This window comes from Tamandua tetradactyla, chromosome 5 (genome assembly GCF_023851605.1).
Source record: "Tamandua tetradactyla isolate mTamTet1 chromosome 5, mTamTet1.pri, whole genome shotgun sequence".
NCBI lineage: Eukaryota > Metazoa > Chordata > Mammalia > Pilosa > Myrmecophagidae > Tamandua > Tamandua tetradactyla.
In genome coordinates this window covers 26,255,350-26,269,906 of record NC_135331.1, presented here as the reverse complement: position 1 = coordinate 26,269,906, position 14,557 = coordinate 26,255,350, and the positions used below count along the sequence as shown (strand labels likewise).

The following is a 14,557-nucleotide window of genomic DNA, read 5'->3' as shown; positions in this document are numbered from 1 at the left end:
AGGCTCTTTGCTTTGGAGACCAATGAGATCCGTGCTCGAGGTCAGATCAGCCTCACACTCGAGAGCGGTGTCCCAGGCACTGGGTGATGGCTCGCAGGAGCTCAGGGTTCGGGACGGCAGACACCAGAGCCTCACCACAGAGGGCACAGATGGGCCTCTCACCTCCAGAAAGATCCCAGATGCTTCCACTATTTTAAATAATGCTTTCAGTTGCAAAAGCAAACCACATGGCCTAGGGATATTGGAATGAACGGACAGACGCAAGGGAGAAAGGTCATCCCTAGGAGCCTCAGTCCCAGAGCACTGACTGGTGGGCAGATTCCGCGGCCGTGGCTGGCACACATGGGCGTGGCTGGAACACACGGGTGTGGCCTGTGCGTGCATGGGCTTCTGTGCCACCACCTGCTGTGCCACCTCTCACGTCTTGTAGATGAAGAAAAGGCCAAACAGGATCCATCTTACTACCTGAAAAACACGAACACAGAGACCCGAGAGACCCTGCAGGAGCTCTACAAGGAGTTCAAAGGGGACGAGGTCCTGGCCGCCACCATGAGGGCCCCCGAGAAGAAGAAAGTGGACAAGCTGAATGCCGTGCGTAGGCAGTACCTGAGGTGGTCCGGGGAGGGACCGTGGTGGCGTATGGAGAGGGCGGGCTGGCCTCTCGCCATGAGCTCACCTGGGGCCATGTCAGTGCAGCACCATGGGTCAGGGAGCTGAGGCCCACCCCAGGCGGCCTGGCCTGAGAAGGCTGGAGGGCTGGGTGCTGCTGAGGGCGCTGGATGGTGGGCCAGGCAGCTGCTGGTTGCCGTGCTCCAGGGGCACTGCTGGCGACACAGCAGCCCCAGGGCACATTGGGCGAGTCTGGGGGCAGGAGGGGTGGCCCATGGGGCACAGAATCACCACCCTTGCCGAGCAGGTCCCAGGATGAGACGGCAGGATGTTTCAGGGCTGCCAGGTGCCCACCTGTGGCTCAACCCAGGGCCCTGTCTTCAGGGCTTCTGGCAATTATGCTGGCGACCCCACATCCGTCAGGATGGCCTATCAGCCCTCAGCCCTCCTGCCCCCATTCAGGCAGTTTCTGGGGCGGGTGGGTGCAGCTTATGGAAAGGCTGGTGGGGCTCAAGGCCATGAAGGGCTGTCAGCCTGGGTTCCGTGCTGCACTTGCCATTCGAGAGGGGGACCCCCACCCCCCACGGACTGCCCTCCTGGGCCTGCGTGGTGTTCCCCACAGGGGCCCCAGGCCACTTTGCCCCACAAGTTCCCGTGCAGCGGGCCCTGGCTGTCACCTTCCTACCTCTGGGTCTCCCCTTGGAGAATTAGCTGAGAAAAAGTGGATGATTAGAAAGACACCTCAGCACTGTAACAGCAGCACACGGCGTCTTAGTAGATACCCCTCTGGTCTCTTGGGTTTCCTATAGATAGGATTACTTGAAAAAAACAAAACAAATCACTTTTATTGGGCTTTTTTTTTGTCTGCCTGAAACAGGTAATGTGTTTACCGTGGAAAATTTGAAACCTCAAAACGAAACTAAAAGTCACTTGTCATTCTGACTAGAGGTGGTCAGTTTGTGCCTGTTTTTTGTGTCCAGAGTCTCACTGGGCACAAGAAGTGTCTGATGCTGCATGTCTCACGTGCCTCTTGTTTTCAGGGTGCAGTGCCCATCTGCAGGCCTGCGTGCCCCTTGTTTCCAGGGTGTGGTGCCTTATCTGCCCCTGCCCCCTCCCACTCACTGCAGGACCCCGGCCAAAGACAGCTTTTCCCAGCCTAGGCTCTGCTCCCAGGTCCCGCCAGGCTGGTGCAGACTGGGCTGTCACCCCCTTGAAGGTCACTGGGGAGAGGTTGTGAGCAGGGCTGGGCGGTACAGGCAGGGCGCTGGCAGTCCGATGCTGCTCCTGGACGCCACTCATGTGCCAACCGCACCTTACCCCACAGGCCCACTACTCCACTGGCAAGGTCAGCGCGTCCTTCACCTCCACCGCCATGGTGCCTGAGACCACGCATGAAGCAGGTAGCCCCTCCCCACCGCCTTCCTCAGCCGCTGCTTTTCTGAGCCCGGTCTGGGGTCTCCCAGGCAGCCCAGGAGAGTCTGGACCCTCCCGCAAAGTGGGACCTCCTCCCACCTGCCACAGCTCTGGCCTTGGGCTTCCCTTGCTGCCCAGCTACCCTTGGGTACCAGCCCTCAGTACTGAGTTTCCTGGATGTTTTCTGCACACCCCCACACCAGAGCCCTCAGTCCTTCCACTCCCACCCCACCCTGCTTCCAGGCTTCTCCAGTATCCCTGTTTTAACTGCCAAGCCCCTCCTTGGTCACTCTGCCCTGTCCCGTACTGCCTGGGGTCACAGCTCAGGCCAGATACCACCGACGCCTAAACTTGTTTATGGGCCTGGGTCCAGCTTCCCTGGTGTGTGGGAGCTGCTCCGTGGCAGTGGGGGCAGGTGGCCGAGCTCAGGCCCTCTGTTGCAGCTGCTGTTGACGAGGACGTGTTGCGGTACCGGTTTGTGAAGAAGAAGGGCTACGTGCGGCTCCACACCAGCAGGGGTGACCTCAACCTGGAGCTGCACTGTGACCTGGTGGGTGAGGCCGCCCACTGGACCCCTAACCCCTTTCCCCCGCCCCGCCCCAGCCTTGCCAACCCTGGGGTTTTTGTCTTGCCACTTGGGGGCCAGATCCCAAACATGGCGCTGACCTAGCACACATGTTGTGTAGGAAACTTCTGTCCAAAAGCAGAACACCTGGCTTCCCGTGACACCTCCCGAGTGGTCTCCTCTAGACTCCTCTGGGGCATGCCCACCTGTCATGTGAATGTGTTCGGACCCTACCTGTGCCCTGCTCCCGCTCTTCCCTACAGCTGTTCTGGGTCTCGGTGCCTCAGGGTTCTGCTTCTTGGCTTCCAGACCCTTCCTCAGCCCACCTGGCTGGGCCTGGCCCAGGGCTCTGGGGCTCTGAGAGCCAGACACAGAACTGTCTTCTGCATGACAAAGGCAAAGGCCCAGGAGCTGTGGTGAGCCTTTTTTGGCACTGCCTGCTTCATGGAGGTGTCTGGGCTGTTTTGCAGACGCCAAAAACCTGTGAAAACTTCATAAAGCTCTGCAAGAAGCAGTACTACGACGGCACCATCTTTCACCGGTCCATCAGGAACTTTGTGGTGAGTGCCGGGCAGGCTCTGCAGGACGCTCAGGTCGGGGGCCAACCTGGATGTGAAGCCCCTGGCAGAGCTGGGGCCCTGCTCCTCGGGGACAGGGAGCCTCCGGCTGACCCCTGGAGTCCCAAGCCCAGGCTCAGAGGCTGCTCAGGAGCACTCCTTGTCTTTGTCGAGTGTTTAGACCTTGTTGTGCTCTCTGCAGGGTGGGGTCTTTTCAGCAGAAGTGAGCGGTGGGCACAGACAGACTCCCGAGTGGGGCTCGGGCCTGAGGGGGTGGCCTCGGGGGGTGGTGAGTGCACGGCCTCTGCGCAGGGCAGGCCTACTCACAGGTTTCTCTTCTCACAGATCCAAGGGGGTGACCCCACTGGCACAGGCACAGGTGGGTACTGGGGCTGCCTGCCTCCCTCTTCCTGGGACAACTTTGGGTGGTCTGTGGGGCATGAAGGGGAGGGCCCAGGGTGGCCAGCAAGCAATGGGCTTGGTCCCAGCCCCTCACGACGTGTCTGGCCTCGGTGGTGGGCAGCAGGGAGGGCATGGCCCCTTGTCGTGGCTATGGGGACCTGGCCCAGTGATGCCGTCCCCTTGCAGGTGGTGAGTCATTCTGGGGCAAGCCCTTCAGGGACGAGTTCCGGCCCAACCTCTCGCACACCGGCCGCGGCATCCTCAGCATGGCCAACTCAGGTCCCAACAGCAACAAGTCTCAGTTGTGAGTCCCCTGCCCAAGCCCTTGCATGCTCTTTCTCTTGGCCCTGAGTGCAGCCCCGATGGGAGACGCACACGTTGTGGTGGTCCAGCAGGCAGGACCCCATGTGGTGTGGGGTACTCGTGGAAGAAGGAGAGGCAGTGTCTGCCTGGACCTTCAAGAGGTCCTGGGGGGGCGGGCAGGGTTGGGGGGTGGGGATGGCCCTGGAGGGAGTGCAGCATGCACAGCAGTGGAAGTGAGATAGGGCTGCACCCTAACTGCCAGGGCTCACCGAGGGGCTTTGAGGGAGACGTGACCCGGCTTGGGCTGTACTTGTGCTGGAGGACAGGGACATGCATGTGACACGGGGGGGGGGGCTGGAGTGGGGGGGCTCACACCTGCAGGGTAGTGCCAGAGGGAGGCTGGGGGGCCTGGGGGACAGCCTTGCAGAAGGGGTGGCACGGGAGGGGCTCCGCGGCTGTGGGATGTGGTGCTGTAGGTGGAGGCGGGAGCTGGGGCCTGGGACGTTTGTGTTGTGCCCTGAGGCACCAGCTAAGCCGTCCTGGGGTGATTTGGTGCTGGGAGGGTGAGTGTGTGCTGGGTTTCCTGTTTAGGATCATGTCCTCTGCTGAAAGGGAGCGTTCTACTTTTTCCTTTCCGATAGAGATTCTTCTGTTACTTTTTCTTGCCTAATTGCTCAGGCTAGAGCTTTCAGGGCAAGGCTGAGTGGCGGTGGTGATGGGCGCCTGGTCTCACTGCACGTCCTGGAGGGAAGGCTTTCAGCCTGGCACCGTGGAGTAGGGTACTAGCTGTGGAGTTTTCACGTACATCCTTCAGCAGGTTGAGCAAGTTTCCTTCTATTCCTAGTTTTCTTGGTGGTTTTATCAAGAAGGGGTGCTGGATTTTGTCAAATGCCTAGTCTGTCATTTGGTTGTTTTACCTTCATTGTATTATAATGGTGTGTTATGTTAACTGATATTCTTATGTTGAACTGGCCTAAATCCCACTTGATCATAGTGTATATTTATTTAATATGTTGTTGGATATGATGTGCTAGTATTTTGTTGAGGATTTTTGCATCTATATTCATACAGATACTGGTCTTTAGTTTTATTTTTCTTGTGATATCTTCATGTGGCTTGGGTATGAGGGTGATGTTGGCCTCGTAGAGTGAGTTAAGTAATGTTTCATGCTCTCATTTTTTTGGAAAAGTTTGAACAGAATTGCAGTTAAGTTTTCTTAAAATTCGCATATGAATATGAATTCCTGGGCTTTGCTTTGTTGGGGGGGGTTTGATAACTGATGCATTCTCTTAACTAGTGATTAGTTTGTTGAGGTCTGATTCTTCTCGCTTCAGTGCAGCTAGTTTGTACTAAGAATTGGTCCATTTCACCTAGTGTATCTAATTTATTGCCACACAGTTGTTCATAGTATCCTCTTATAGTCCTTTTTATTTCAGCAAGGTTGGTGGTAACACCCCCCTTCTCATTTCTAATTTTGGTTATTTGCATCCTCTCGTTTCCTCTCTGTCAGTCCAATAACAACAACAATCATGACAAAACCCTAAGGGCCCTGCCTAGTGGAACATACTAGAGCCTCCACAGTCAAGAACGTGTAGCACTGGTATAGAAATGAAGAAGGAGGTGCCAGTTTATAAGAGGAATGAGCATCTGGGTAGAGGGAAGGAAGGAAGCCCAGGACCGCTGCTCATCTGGGTGTCAGGAGAGCCTTTTCTCTGTGGAAAGCTGCTCAGCAGCACGGCCGGGCTCCCAGAGCCGCCTCAGCCCGGTCACCTCGGAGTATCAAGTGAGGATGTTCAGACGCCTCCTTGTGATCGCACTCCCCACTGCACCTGTGCCTCCTGCCTGCTGGGACCGAGTGTGTCCAGACTGACACCCTGAGATCCCTCCCTCAGCCACCTGATTGTGTGTCAGCCGATGGCAAGGCCCGTCGGAAAGCGAGGTGCATGCCTGGCTGTGCGTCTGGAAGAGAAGAATGCTCTGTTTACCCCTTACATAGAAATAATGTGTACGTGTGTAACATAAAGCTTACAACCTGCCAGGAATCCCGGGAAACCATGTTTACAGTGAAGGTGGGGAAAGAGGCTTTTAAGTACAACTAAAACTCAATTTCTAAGACAGATGTATTTTTTTTATTAATTAAAAAAAGAAAAGAAAAGAAATTAACACAACGTTTAGAAATCATTCCGTTCTACATATGCACTCAGTAATTCTTAGTATTATCACATAGATGTATGATCATCATTTCTTAGTACATTTGCATCGATTTAGGAAAAGAACTAGCAAAACAGCAGAAAAAGATATAGAATGTTAATATAGAGAAGAAAATTAAAATAATAATAATAAAAATATATATATATAAAAGGAAAAAGAAAAAAAACAAAAACAAAAGATACAAACAAACAAAAAAACTACAGTTCAGGTGCAGCTTCATTCAGTGTTTTGACATAGTTACATTACAGTTAGGTATTATTGTGCTGTCCATTTTTGAGTTTTTGTATCTAGTCCTGTTGCACAGTCTGTATCCCTTCAGCTCCAATTACCCATTATCTTACCCTATTTCTAACTCCTGCTGGTCTCTGTTACCAATGATATATTCCAAGTTGATTCTCGAATGTCGGTTCACATCAGTGGGACCATACAGTATTTGTCCTTTAGTTTTTGGCTAGACTTACTCAGCATAATGTTCTCTAGGTCCATCCATGTTATTACATGCTTCATAAATTTAGTCTGTCTTAAAGCTGCATAATATTCTATCGTAGGTATACACCACAGTTTGTTTAGCCACTCGTCTGTTGATGGACATTTTGGCTGTTTCCATCTCTTTGCAATTGTAAATAATGCTGCTATAAACATTGGTATGCAAATGTCCCTTTGTGTCTTTGCCCTTAAGTCCTTTGAGTAGATACCTAGCAGTGGTATTGCTGGGTCGTAATCCATTCTGCCAGTCTATGTCTTTTGATTGGGGAATTCAGTCCATTAACTTTTAGTGTTATTACTGTTTGGATAATATTTTCCTCTACCATTTTGGCTTTTGTATTATATATATCATATCTGATTTTCCTTCTTTCTACACTTTACTCCATACCTCTCTCTTCTGTCTTTTCGTATCTGACTCTAGTGCTCCCTTTAGTATTTCTTGCAGAGCTGGTCTTTTGGTCACAAATTCTCTCAGTGACTTTTTGTCTATGAATGTTTTAATTTCTCCTTCATTTTTGAAGGACAATTTTGCTGGATATAGAAGTCTTGGTTGGCAGTTTTTCTCTTTTAGTAATTTAAATATATCCTCCCACTGCCTTCTAGCTTCCATGGTTTCTGCTGAGAAATCTACACATAGTCTTATTGGATTTCCCTTGTATGTGACAGATTGTTTTTCTCTTGCTGCTTTCAAGATCCTGTCTTTCTCTTTGACCTCTGACATTCTAACTAGTTAGTGTCTTGGAGAACGCCTATTTGGGTCTATTCTCTTTGGGGTGCGCTGCACTTCTTGGATCTGTAATTTTAGGTCTTTCATAAGAGTTGGGAAATTTTCAGTGATAATTTCTTCCATTAGTTTTTCTCCTCCTTTTCCCTTCTGTTCTCCTTCTGGGACACCCACAACACGTATATTTGTGCGTTTCATATTGTCCTTGAGTTCCCTGATCCCCTGCTCAAGTTTTTCCATTCTTTTCCCTATAGTTTCTGTTTCTTTTTGGAATTCAGATGTTCCATCCTCCAGTTCACTAATTCTATCTTCTGTCTCTTTAAATCTACCATTGTAGGTATCCATTGTTTTTTCCATCTTTTCTACTTTGTCCTTCACTCCCATAAGTTCTGTGATTTGTTTTTTCAGATTTTCTATTTCTTCTTTTTGTTCAGCCCATGTCTTCTTCATGTCCTCCCTCAATTTATTGATTTGGTTTTTGAAGAGGTTTTCCATTTCTGTTCGTGTATTCAGCATTAGTTGTCTCAGCTCCTGTATCTCATTTGAACTATTGGTTTGTTCCTTTGACTGGGCCATATCTTCAATTTTCCGAGCGTGATCCGTTATTTTCTGCTGGTGTCTGGGCATTTGATCAGATTTCCCTGGGTGTGGGACCCGGCTGGTTGAAAGGTTTTTCTGTGAAATCTCTGGGCTCTGTTTTTCTTTTCCTGCCCAGTAGGTGGCGCTCGTGGCGCTCATCTGTCTGCGGGTCCCACCAGTAAAAGATGCTGTGGCTCCTTTAACTTGCCAATCCGACTCTCGCAGTCGGCCCGGGAAACCGCGCGTGGAGGTGGGGTCGCCGGCCACCGCGGCTTGGGGGAGTGCCGGTCCAAATTGCCCAGCTGGCCCGAGACGCCAAGCGTGGCGGGAGGGCTCCGCTATCCAACGTTCCCAGTCGGACCGGGAAGCCACGTGTGTGGAAGGAACCCTGGTCGCCAGCTGCCCCGGCCCGGGAAAGCGCGTGCCCCTCGGGTATCTCACCGCAGCGGATTCTCCCTGCCCGTTCAGCCGTTCCAGAATGGGGTATGCTGTCTTTTTGGTCTCTGTCGTGGCTCCGGGAGCTGTTTCGTATTGTTTCTGTTTCTTTAGTTGCTGTTCTGGAGGAGGAACTAAGACCCATGCGTCTTACTAAGCCGCCATCTTCTCCGGAAGTCTCAGATCTTCTTTTTTGATGTATATATTTCCTTCTCACCACAGCCTCCTTTTGAAAGGCATTTTCCGGTTACAAAGCACCCTCACATGCTTTATCTCATCGGACACAGTATCCTTTCTGCTAGCCTCCGGCGACGACAGAAGTGAAAGGCCCAACTGGCGCTCCCTTCTTCGAAACCGGGATTCCAAGGAAGGTCGCTACTGCGGGCGGCACCCCCTCCCCACAGACAGATGTATTTTAATTTAATAATTTAATGTTCTAGTTTGCTAGCTGTCGGAATGCAATATACCAGAAACAGAATGACTTTTAAAAAGGGGAATTTAATAAGTTGCTAGTTTACAGTTCTAAGGCCGAGAAAATATCCAGTTAAAACAAGTCTATAGAAATGTCCAATCAAAGGCATCCAGGGAAAGATACCTTGGTTCAAGAAGGCCAATGATATTCAGGGTTTCTCTCTCATCTGGAAAGGCACACGGTGAACACAGTCAGTTTCTCTCTCGGCTGGAAGGGCACATGGTGAGCAAGGTGTCGTCTGCTACTTTCTCTCCTGGCTTTCTGTTTCATGAAGCTCCCCAGGAGGCGTTTTCCTTCTTCATCTCCAAAGCTTGATGGCTGGTGAACTCTGCTTCTTGTGGCTATGTCATTCTGCTCTTCTCCCTCTGAATCTCCATTCTCCAAAATGTTTCCTCTTTTATAGGACTCCAGTAAAAGACCCACCCAAATGTGTGGAGACATGTCATCACCTAATCCAATTTAACAACCACTCTTGACTAAATGACATCATCCAGGGAGATGATCTGATTACAGTTTCAAACATACAGTATTGAATAGGGATGATTCTACCTTTATGAAATGGGATTTTGATTAAAACATGGCTTTTCTAGGGGGCATAGTTCCTTTCAAACCAGCACATTTAAGATAAATGGTCTCTTCCAATAAAACTGGAAAAATACATTTGGAATATAAATGACTTACCTAATCTACAAAGCTCTGGACAAGAAAAATACAAACCACCTAACAATAAACTGGGCGAAGATAAAAGAATTGACAAAAGAACAAGTAGAAACCAAAGATTTTTTTAAAGTAATGAATGAAACTTAGATGAAATCACAAAGCCCCGTGAGAAGTTGTGTTCTAGGCTGATTTTAAAAGAAACAGAACACCAGACTAGACCAAAACCACTGAAACCACAGCTGAAATCCAGCACGGACACACACAGGCCCCTGCCAAAATGGAGCATTTTATAGGTGAGTTCCAGAAAGAGATCACACCAAACCATTCCAGAAAACAGGCCGTGAGGGTAGTGTGGCTGTGGTAGTTAGGTTCATTTGTCAACTTGGTCAGGTGAAGGCACCTAGTTCTGTTGCTGTGGACATGAGCCAATGGTACGTGAACCTCATCTGTTGCTGATGACATCTGCAGTTGGCTAGGAGGCGTGCCTGCTGCAATGAATGACGTTTGACTTAACTGGCTGGTGCTTAAATGAGAGAGCGCAACGTAGCATAGCCCAAGCAGCTCAGCATACCTCATCTCAGCACTCGCAGTTCAGCCCAGGCCTTTGGAGATGCAGAAAGGAATCACCCTGGGGAAAGTTGTTGGAACCCAGAGGCCTGGAGAGAAGGCCAGCAGAGACCATCCTGTGCCTTCCCACGTAAGAAAGAACCTCAGTTGAAAGTTAGCTGTCTTTCCTCTGAAGAACTAACAAAATAAATCCCCTTTTATTAAAAGCCAATCCATCTCTGGTGTGTTGCATTCCGGCAGCTAGCAAACTAGAACAGTGGCCCTGATGTAAAAACCAGAAAGTATAAAAAAGGAAAACAGGTCTACTTCACTTATAAACAGATGCCAAATACTTAAATAAAAATTTTTAAGTTATCAAATCTAGTAAATTGGTAAAAAGTGTAACAAAGGTGCGTTGCGTGATGATGTATTTTCAAATGTTAGTGTGTTTGGGAACAAGTCAACGTGTCAGCCTCCCGCAGTGCAGCAGTTGCCCTCCTAAGTGTGTGCCCTGGAGATGGGCACCTGCGTTCACAAAGGGCATTTCCTAGAGTGTTAGTGGTGGCCTGTGGCCATCGGGGAGCAGCCCGGGATGCCGTTGAGCTTGGAATTCTCTCTTCGTTTCTAGTTCTAAGTGACTGTTGCTCATTAGAGAAAACTGCCTAGTCACCTTGTCAGATTCTTAGGTTCAGATAGCTTTTAGTAGCGCTTCTTGGGTTTTCTAGGTATGAAAGCATGTCCACCAGAGGTGACGGGCTCTTCTGTTGCTTACTCCAGGCCAGGCTAGAGTAGGACATGGCCTCTTCCTTCTGTTCTGCCATCCGATACTTTGGCGTGGGGCATGTTTGGTTGGGAGAGAGGTTGTTGAATTCAGCACCATTTTGGCAGCTGTTACTGTGATCATGTGCTCTGCTCCTCCCCATTAAAGGTGTGGCGGGAACACTGTGGTGATGAAGTCTGGTCTGGCCGGTCTCGCATCACCCTTTGCCTTCCTGGAAAAGACCCTGGCTGGTTTGGGGGCTCCCCTTTTTACTGCTGCTGTTGTGTCGGAGTGTCCCTCTCCACTTCCTCACTCTAGGCGTATGGAGGATTGCGCCCTACTTCCGGGAAGGCTGGGTGTTGGTCTTTTTGTGGGGTGGTTGTTTGGGGACACCTTTTTTTTCTTTTTGGTTCAGTTACGCTGTGAAGATACTGCTGGATTCGTGGTGTCCCCCTCCCCTTCATTTCTAATGTGTGTGTGTGTGTGTGTGTGTGTGTGTGCTTTCTCTGACAATTCTTGCTAAAGGTTTGCTTATTGTGTTTGACATTTCAAGCCAGTTTCAGACTTTAATTTCTGTTGTCTTTGTTTATTAATTTTTTATTTCCCTCCTACTTTCTTCAGGCGTATTTCATTGTCGTTCTAGCTTCTGGGCGGTTAGAAACTAGCAGCAGAAAGACAGCCTCTGGTCAGAGCCTCTGGGGTGCCCTGGAGCCAGTGTCGCAGCTGGTGGAGGCTCGTGTTGTGGGCAGGGCATGTCCGTGGGGAGCGGTGCTGCCATCACTGCCGGGTGCCTGATCTGTCTCGGGTCCAGCTTGTGGGCGTGTGGTCTGTTGGCCACTCAGCTCTGCGGGTGCCTTCTGCCCCACCCGCCCCCTTGTCTCTAGGGAGTGGGCCAGCCGTCCCCAGAAACCCACAGGCCTCAGTCTCCTCCCCTGGCCTCCTTCCTCCTCCTCTTGCTTGCAGCCTTTCGGCACCCTCTACTTAATGGCAGGTTCATGTGCCCCTACCTGCCAGTTTACCTTACCCTGTCTGCTGTTACCTCATTTTGTGCTTCCCATTTGTGTCTCCACCCCCCATTTTATTACTCCTTTCATTCCGTGTTCTTTCCATTCTCTTGGTTTGAAAGTTAGACTTTTCACTTCTAGTCCTCAGACAAGAGGTGCAGCTAGTTACAGCCTGAGGTTATGGCCGGTGACTCCAGCTTCCTCGCAGACAAGAACCCCCGCGCACTGCAGCCCGCCTCACACTGCCATGCAGTGCTGGGTATCCTGGCTGCACTTTGTCGTACTGCCCACACCACACACTGCCATCTGCTTGCTCTGGCAGGCGCTGCGGGTCACAGATCCGCTTTCATGCCCTTCTTGTTATATTCTCCCACTTTCTCCAGGTCCAGGACCTCCACCCCAATTCCCCTACCCCATACTGGGTGGGCAACTGGGGGGCCTTTCCCTAGGCAGTGGTGCTGGGGGCTTCTCGGGGGCCAGAGGCCAGGGCTCACCTGGCTGCCTCGACTTGCAGCTCTGGGCAGAGCTAGGTGGAGCCACACACCCAGGTGTGCAGCAAGCCCACATCCCAGGCATGCAGCAGGTGGCCCACGCGCCTTCTAACCCTTGCCCTTGCTCCCCCAGCTTCATCACCTTCCGCTCCTGCGCTTACCTGGACAAGAAGCACACCATCTTCGGGCGGTAAGAGAAGCTGCCACATGTTGTCTGGGGTCCGTGTGTCTGGCAGGGCCCTCACAGCGTTTGCCCACACCTGAGCCTTACGTCCCTGGCTGGGCACCATCCCTTCTCGTTGGAGGCTATGGCCTGATTGGAGAAGAGGGGCCTTGTGCCCCTCCTGGAACTGTGGGGCTGAGACGGGGGCTCTGCGTGGTGGCCCTGTGTGGCCGACTGCTGCTGGCGCCAGCTCCTAGGCACACCCCTACACTTTATTCTCTGGGCCAATAAAAATGGGGGCCACAGCCTGCCTCTCTTGTCATCATCTGGTCCAGTGCCAGAGGACTCTCTCTGTAAAGGGCCACCAGCCCCTGCCACAACTCACCTCTGCATAAGGCACCTGGGGACACGTGGCTGCCACCCTGTCCCAGGAAGCCCTCGTTCACAGAAGCCCACAGGCTATACTTGGGGAGTCCTGCTCCCGCCTGTTGCCCAGCCCCTGCTCTGCTGGCCCCTGCTCAGCTGCTGGCCATGGGCTCTATGCCTGGCCCAGCCCTGCCTGTTGCCTCCTAAAGGCCCATCTGACGGTGTCCCCCTCTTTGTGAGACACCTTCCAGGGCCCCCCGCCCCTCCCTGGAGGGCCTCAGGGCCTGGGCGCTTGGGGTTCCAGCCCTGCTCCCACTGTCTCTTGCAGTGTGGTTGGGGGCTTCGACACACTGACAGCCATGGAGAACGTGGAGAGTGACCCCAAAACTGACCGCCCCAAGGTATGCACCAGGGAGAAGCCAGGGTCCCTTCTGCTCCCTCCTGGCCACAGCCCTGGAGGAGCAGGTCCCTGCTGAGCCGACTGTCCCTCCCTGCCCTGCTGCCAGGAGGAAATCCGTATCGACTCCACCACAGTGTTTGTTGACCCGTATGAAGAGGCTGATTCTCAGGTGAGGGCCTGGCAAACCGCTGGGTGGGGTGTGATGGGGGGGTCGGGGGAGGGAGGGGGCACGGTGTGCGGGCCACACCTGCAGAGCCCAGCGCTGGCCCACTCTACCCAGATCGCTGAGGAGCGGAGGAAGACACAGGAGGAAGAGGAGGCCCCAGAGACAGCCGCAAAGACAAACCAGCCCAAGGCGGGGAGCCAGGGCCCCCAGGCCTACCGCCAGGGCGTGGGCAAGTACATCAACCCTGCAGCCACGTGAGTGCTCCTGCCACCCCACGACCCTGCACATGGGCGGGGCCGTGGGTGTGCGCCCGCCTGGGCACCTGGCGAGGGAAGGTGGGAGGGTGCAGGTAGCTGGAGCCCGGGAGCAGCTGGCACCCCATCTCCTCTCGGTAGGAAACGGGCTGCAGAGGAGGAGCCCTCGACCAGCACGGCCACACCCATGGCCAAGAAGAAGCCCAGCCGGGGTTTTGGGGACTTCAGCTCCTGGTAGCTGTGCCTGCTGCTCTGGCCAGGTGGGCACGCTGGCTGGGGCTGCGTCACTGAGCATCTTGAGGCCTGCCCTGCCGCCTGCCTGGACCTCTCCTTCATGGCTCCAGAACCCCTCAGGCCCCTAGGAACCCACCAGCCTCCCCACTCCCCTGTCACGGGAAGTGCAAAGCATAGGCCATCCCAAGCAGCCGTCTCTGTGGCTGAGCTGCTCATTTAGCAAGCAGTGTGTCCTGTTTCCATCCCCTGCCCCCACTCCCGTTGCCTCTCGGCTGGCCGGTTTGCTCGGCGTGGTCCCAGGAACCTGTGGGCAACACAGACCCTGGGGACCCAGGCAGTTGCCCCGCAGGGTGTGTCTTAAATAGCCCTGGCTGGGCTTTCCAAGCCCCTCTTGGTCCCTCTTTTTTGGGTTCACCAAGCGAGGCACCTTCCCCTAACTGGCTTATTCCACTCAGGTCCCACCAGTCACTGCCACTCCTGGTCTTCATCTGGCTGGGAGTCTGCCATCTGGAGTGCTTCCTCACCCTGTCCACCCCGCCTGGTGCCGATAGCTGGACCTGCTGTTACTGGACAGCTGCCAGGACCTGCTAGGGGCAGGAATCCCAGGCCCCCTCTTTCCAAGATACACCCCGAGCTTGAGACTTGTCCCTGTGTCCCCTGCCCTGTAGTCCCTAACTTTAAGACCCCTCCTGGGACCCTGTGTCTCTGAATACATCTTCAAAATGTTGACGCTTGTCTGTTGCTCGTTCTTCCCTCA

General features: G+C 52.8%; 1 protein-coding gene across 4 annotated transcripts in view; it reads left to right on the top strand.

Moving 5' to 3' along the window:
* The window catches only part of PPIL2 (peptidylprolyl isomerase like 2), a 46,119-nt gene that overhangs the window by 27,677 nt on the left and 3,885 nt on the right, over positions 1-14,557 (top strand). For 2 of the 4 annotated variants that reach the window (XM_077160259.1, XM_077160263.1), the window contains 12 exons: positions 431-591; positions 1,934-2,009; positions 2,466-2,572; positions 3,058-3,147; positions 3,490-3,523; positions 3,733-3,850; positions 12,351-12,407; positions 13,075-13,147; positions 13,253-13,315; positions 13,427-13,566; positions 13,708-13,826; positions 14,256-14,527. In XM_077160259.1, coding sequence (XP_077016374.1) covers positions 431-591; positions 1,934-2,009; positions 2,466-2,572; positions 3,058-3,147; positions 3,490-3,523; positions 3,733-3,850; positions 12,351-12,407; positions 13,075-13,147; positions 13,253-13,315; positions 13,427-13,566; positions 13,708-13,804 — 1,016 coding nt within the window. In that variant the 3' untranslated portion in view covers positions 13,805-13,826; positions 14,256-14,527. Of the gene's footprint in view, positions 1-430; positions 592-1,933; positions 2,010-2,465; positions 2,573-3,057; positions 3,148-3,489; positions 3,524-3,732; positions 3,851-12,350; positions 12,408-13,074; positions 13,148-13,252; positions 13,316-13,426; positions 13,567-13,707; positions 13,827-14,255; positions 14,528-14,557 lie in introns of those variants that run through there. The other 2 variants (XM_077160261.1, XM_077160260.1) reach the window with 1 other exon arrangement.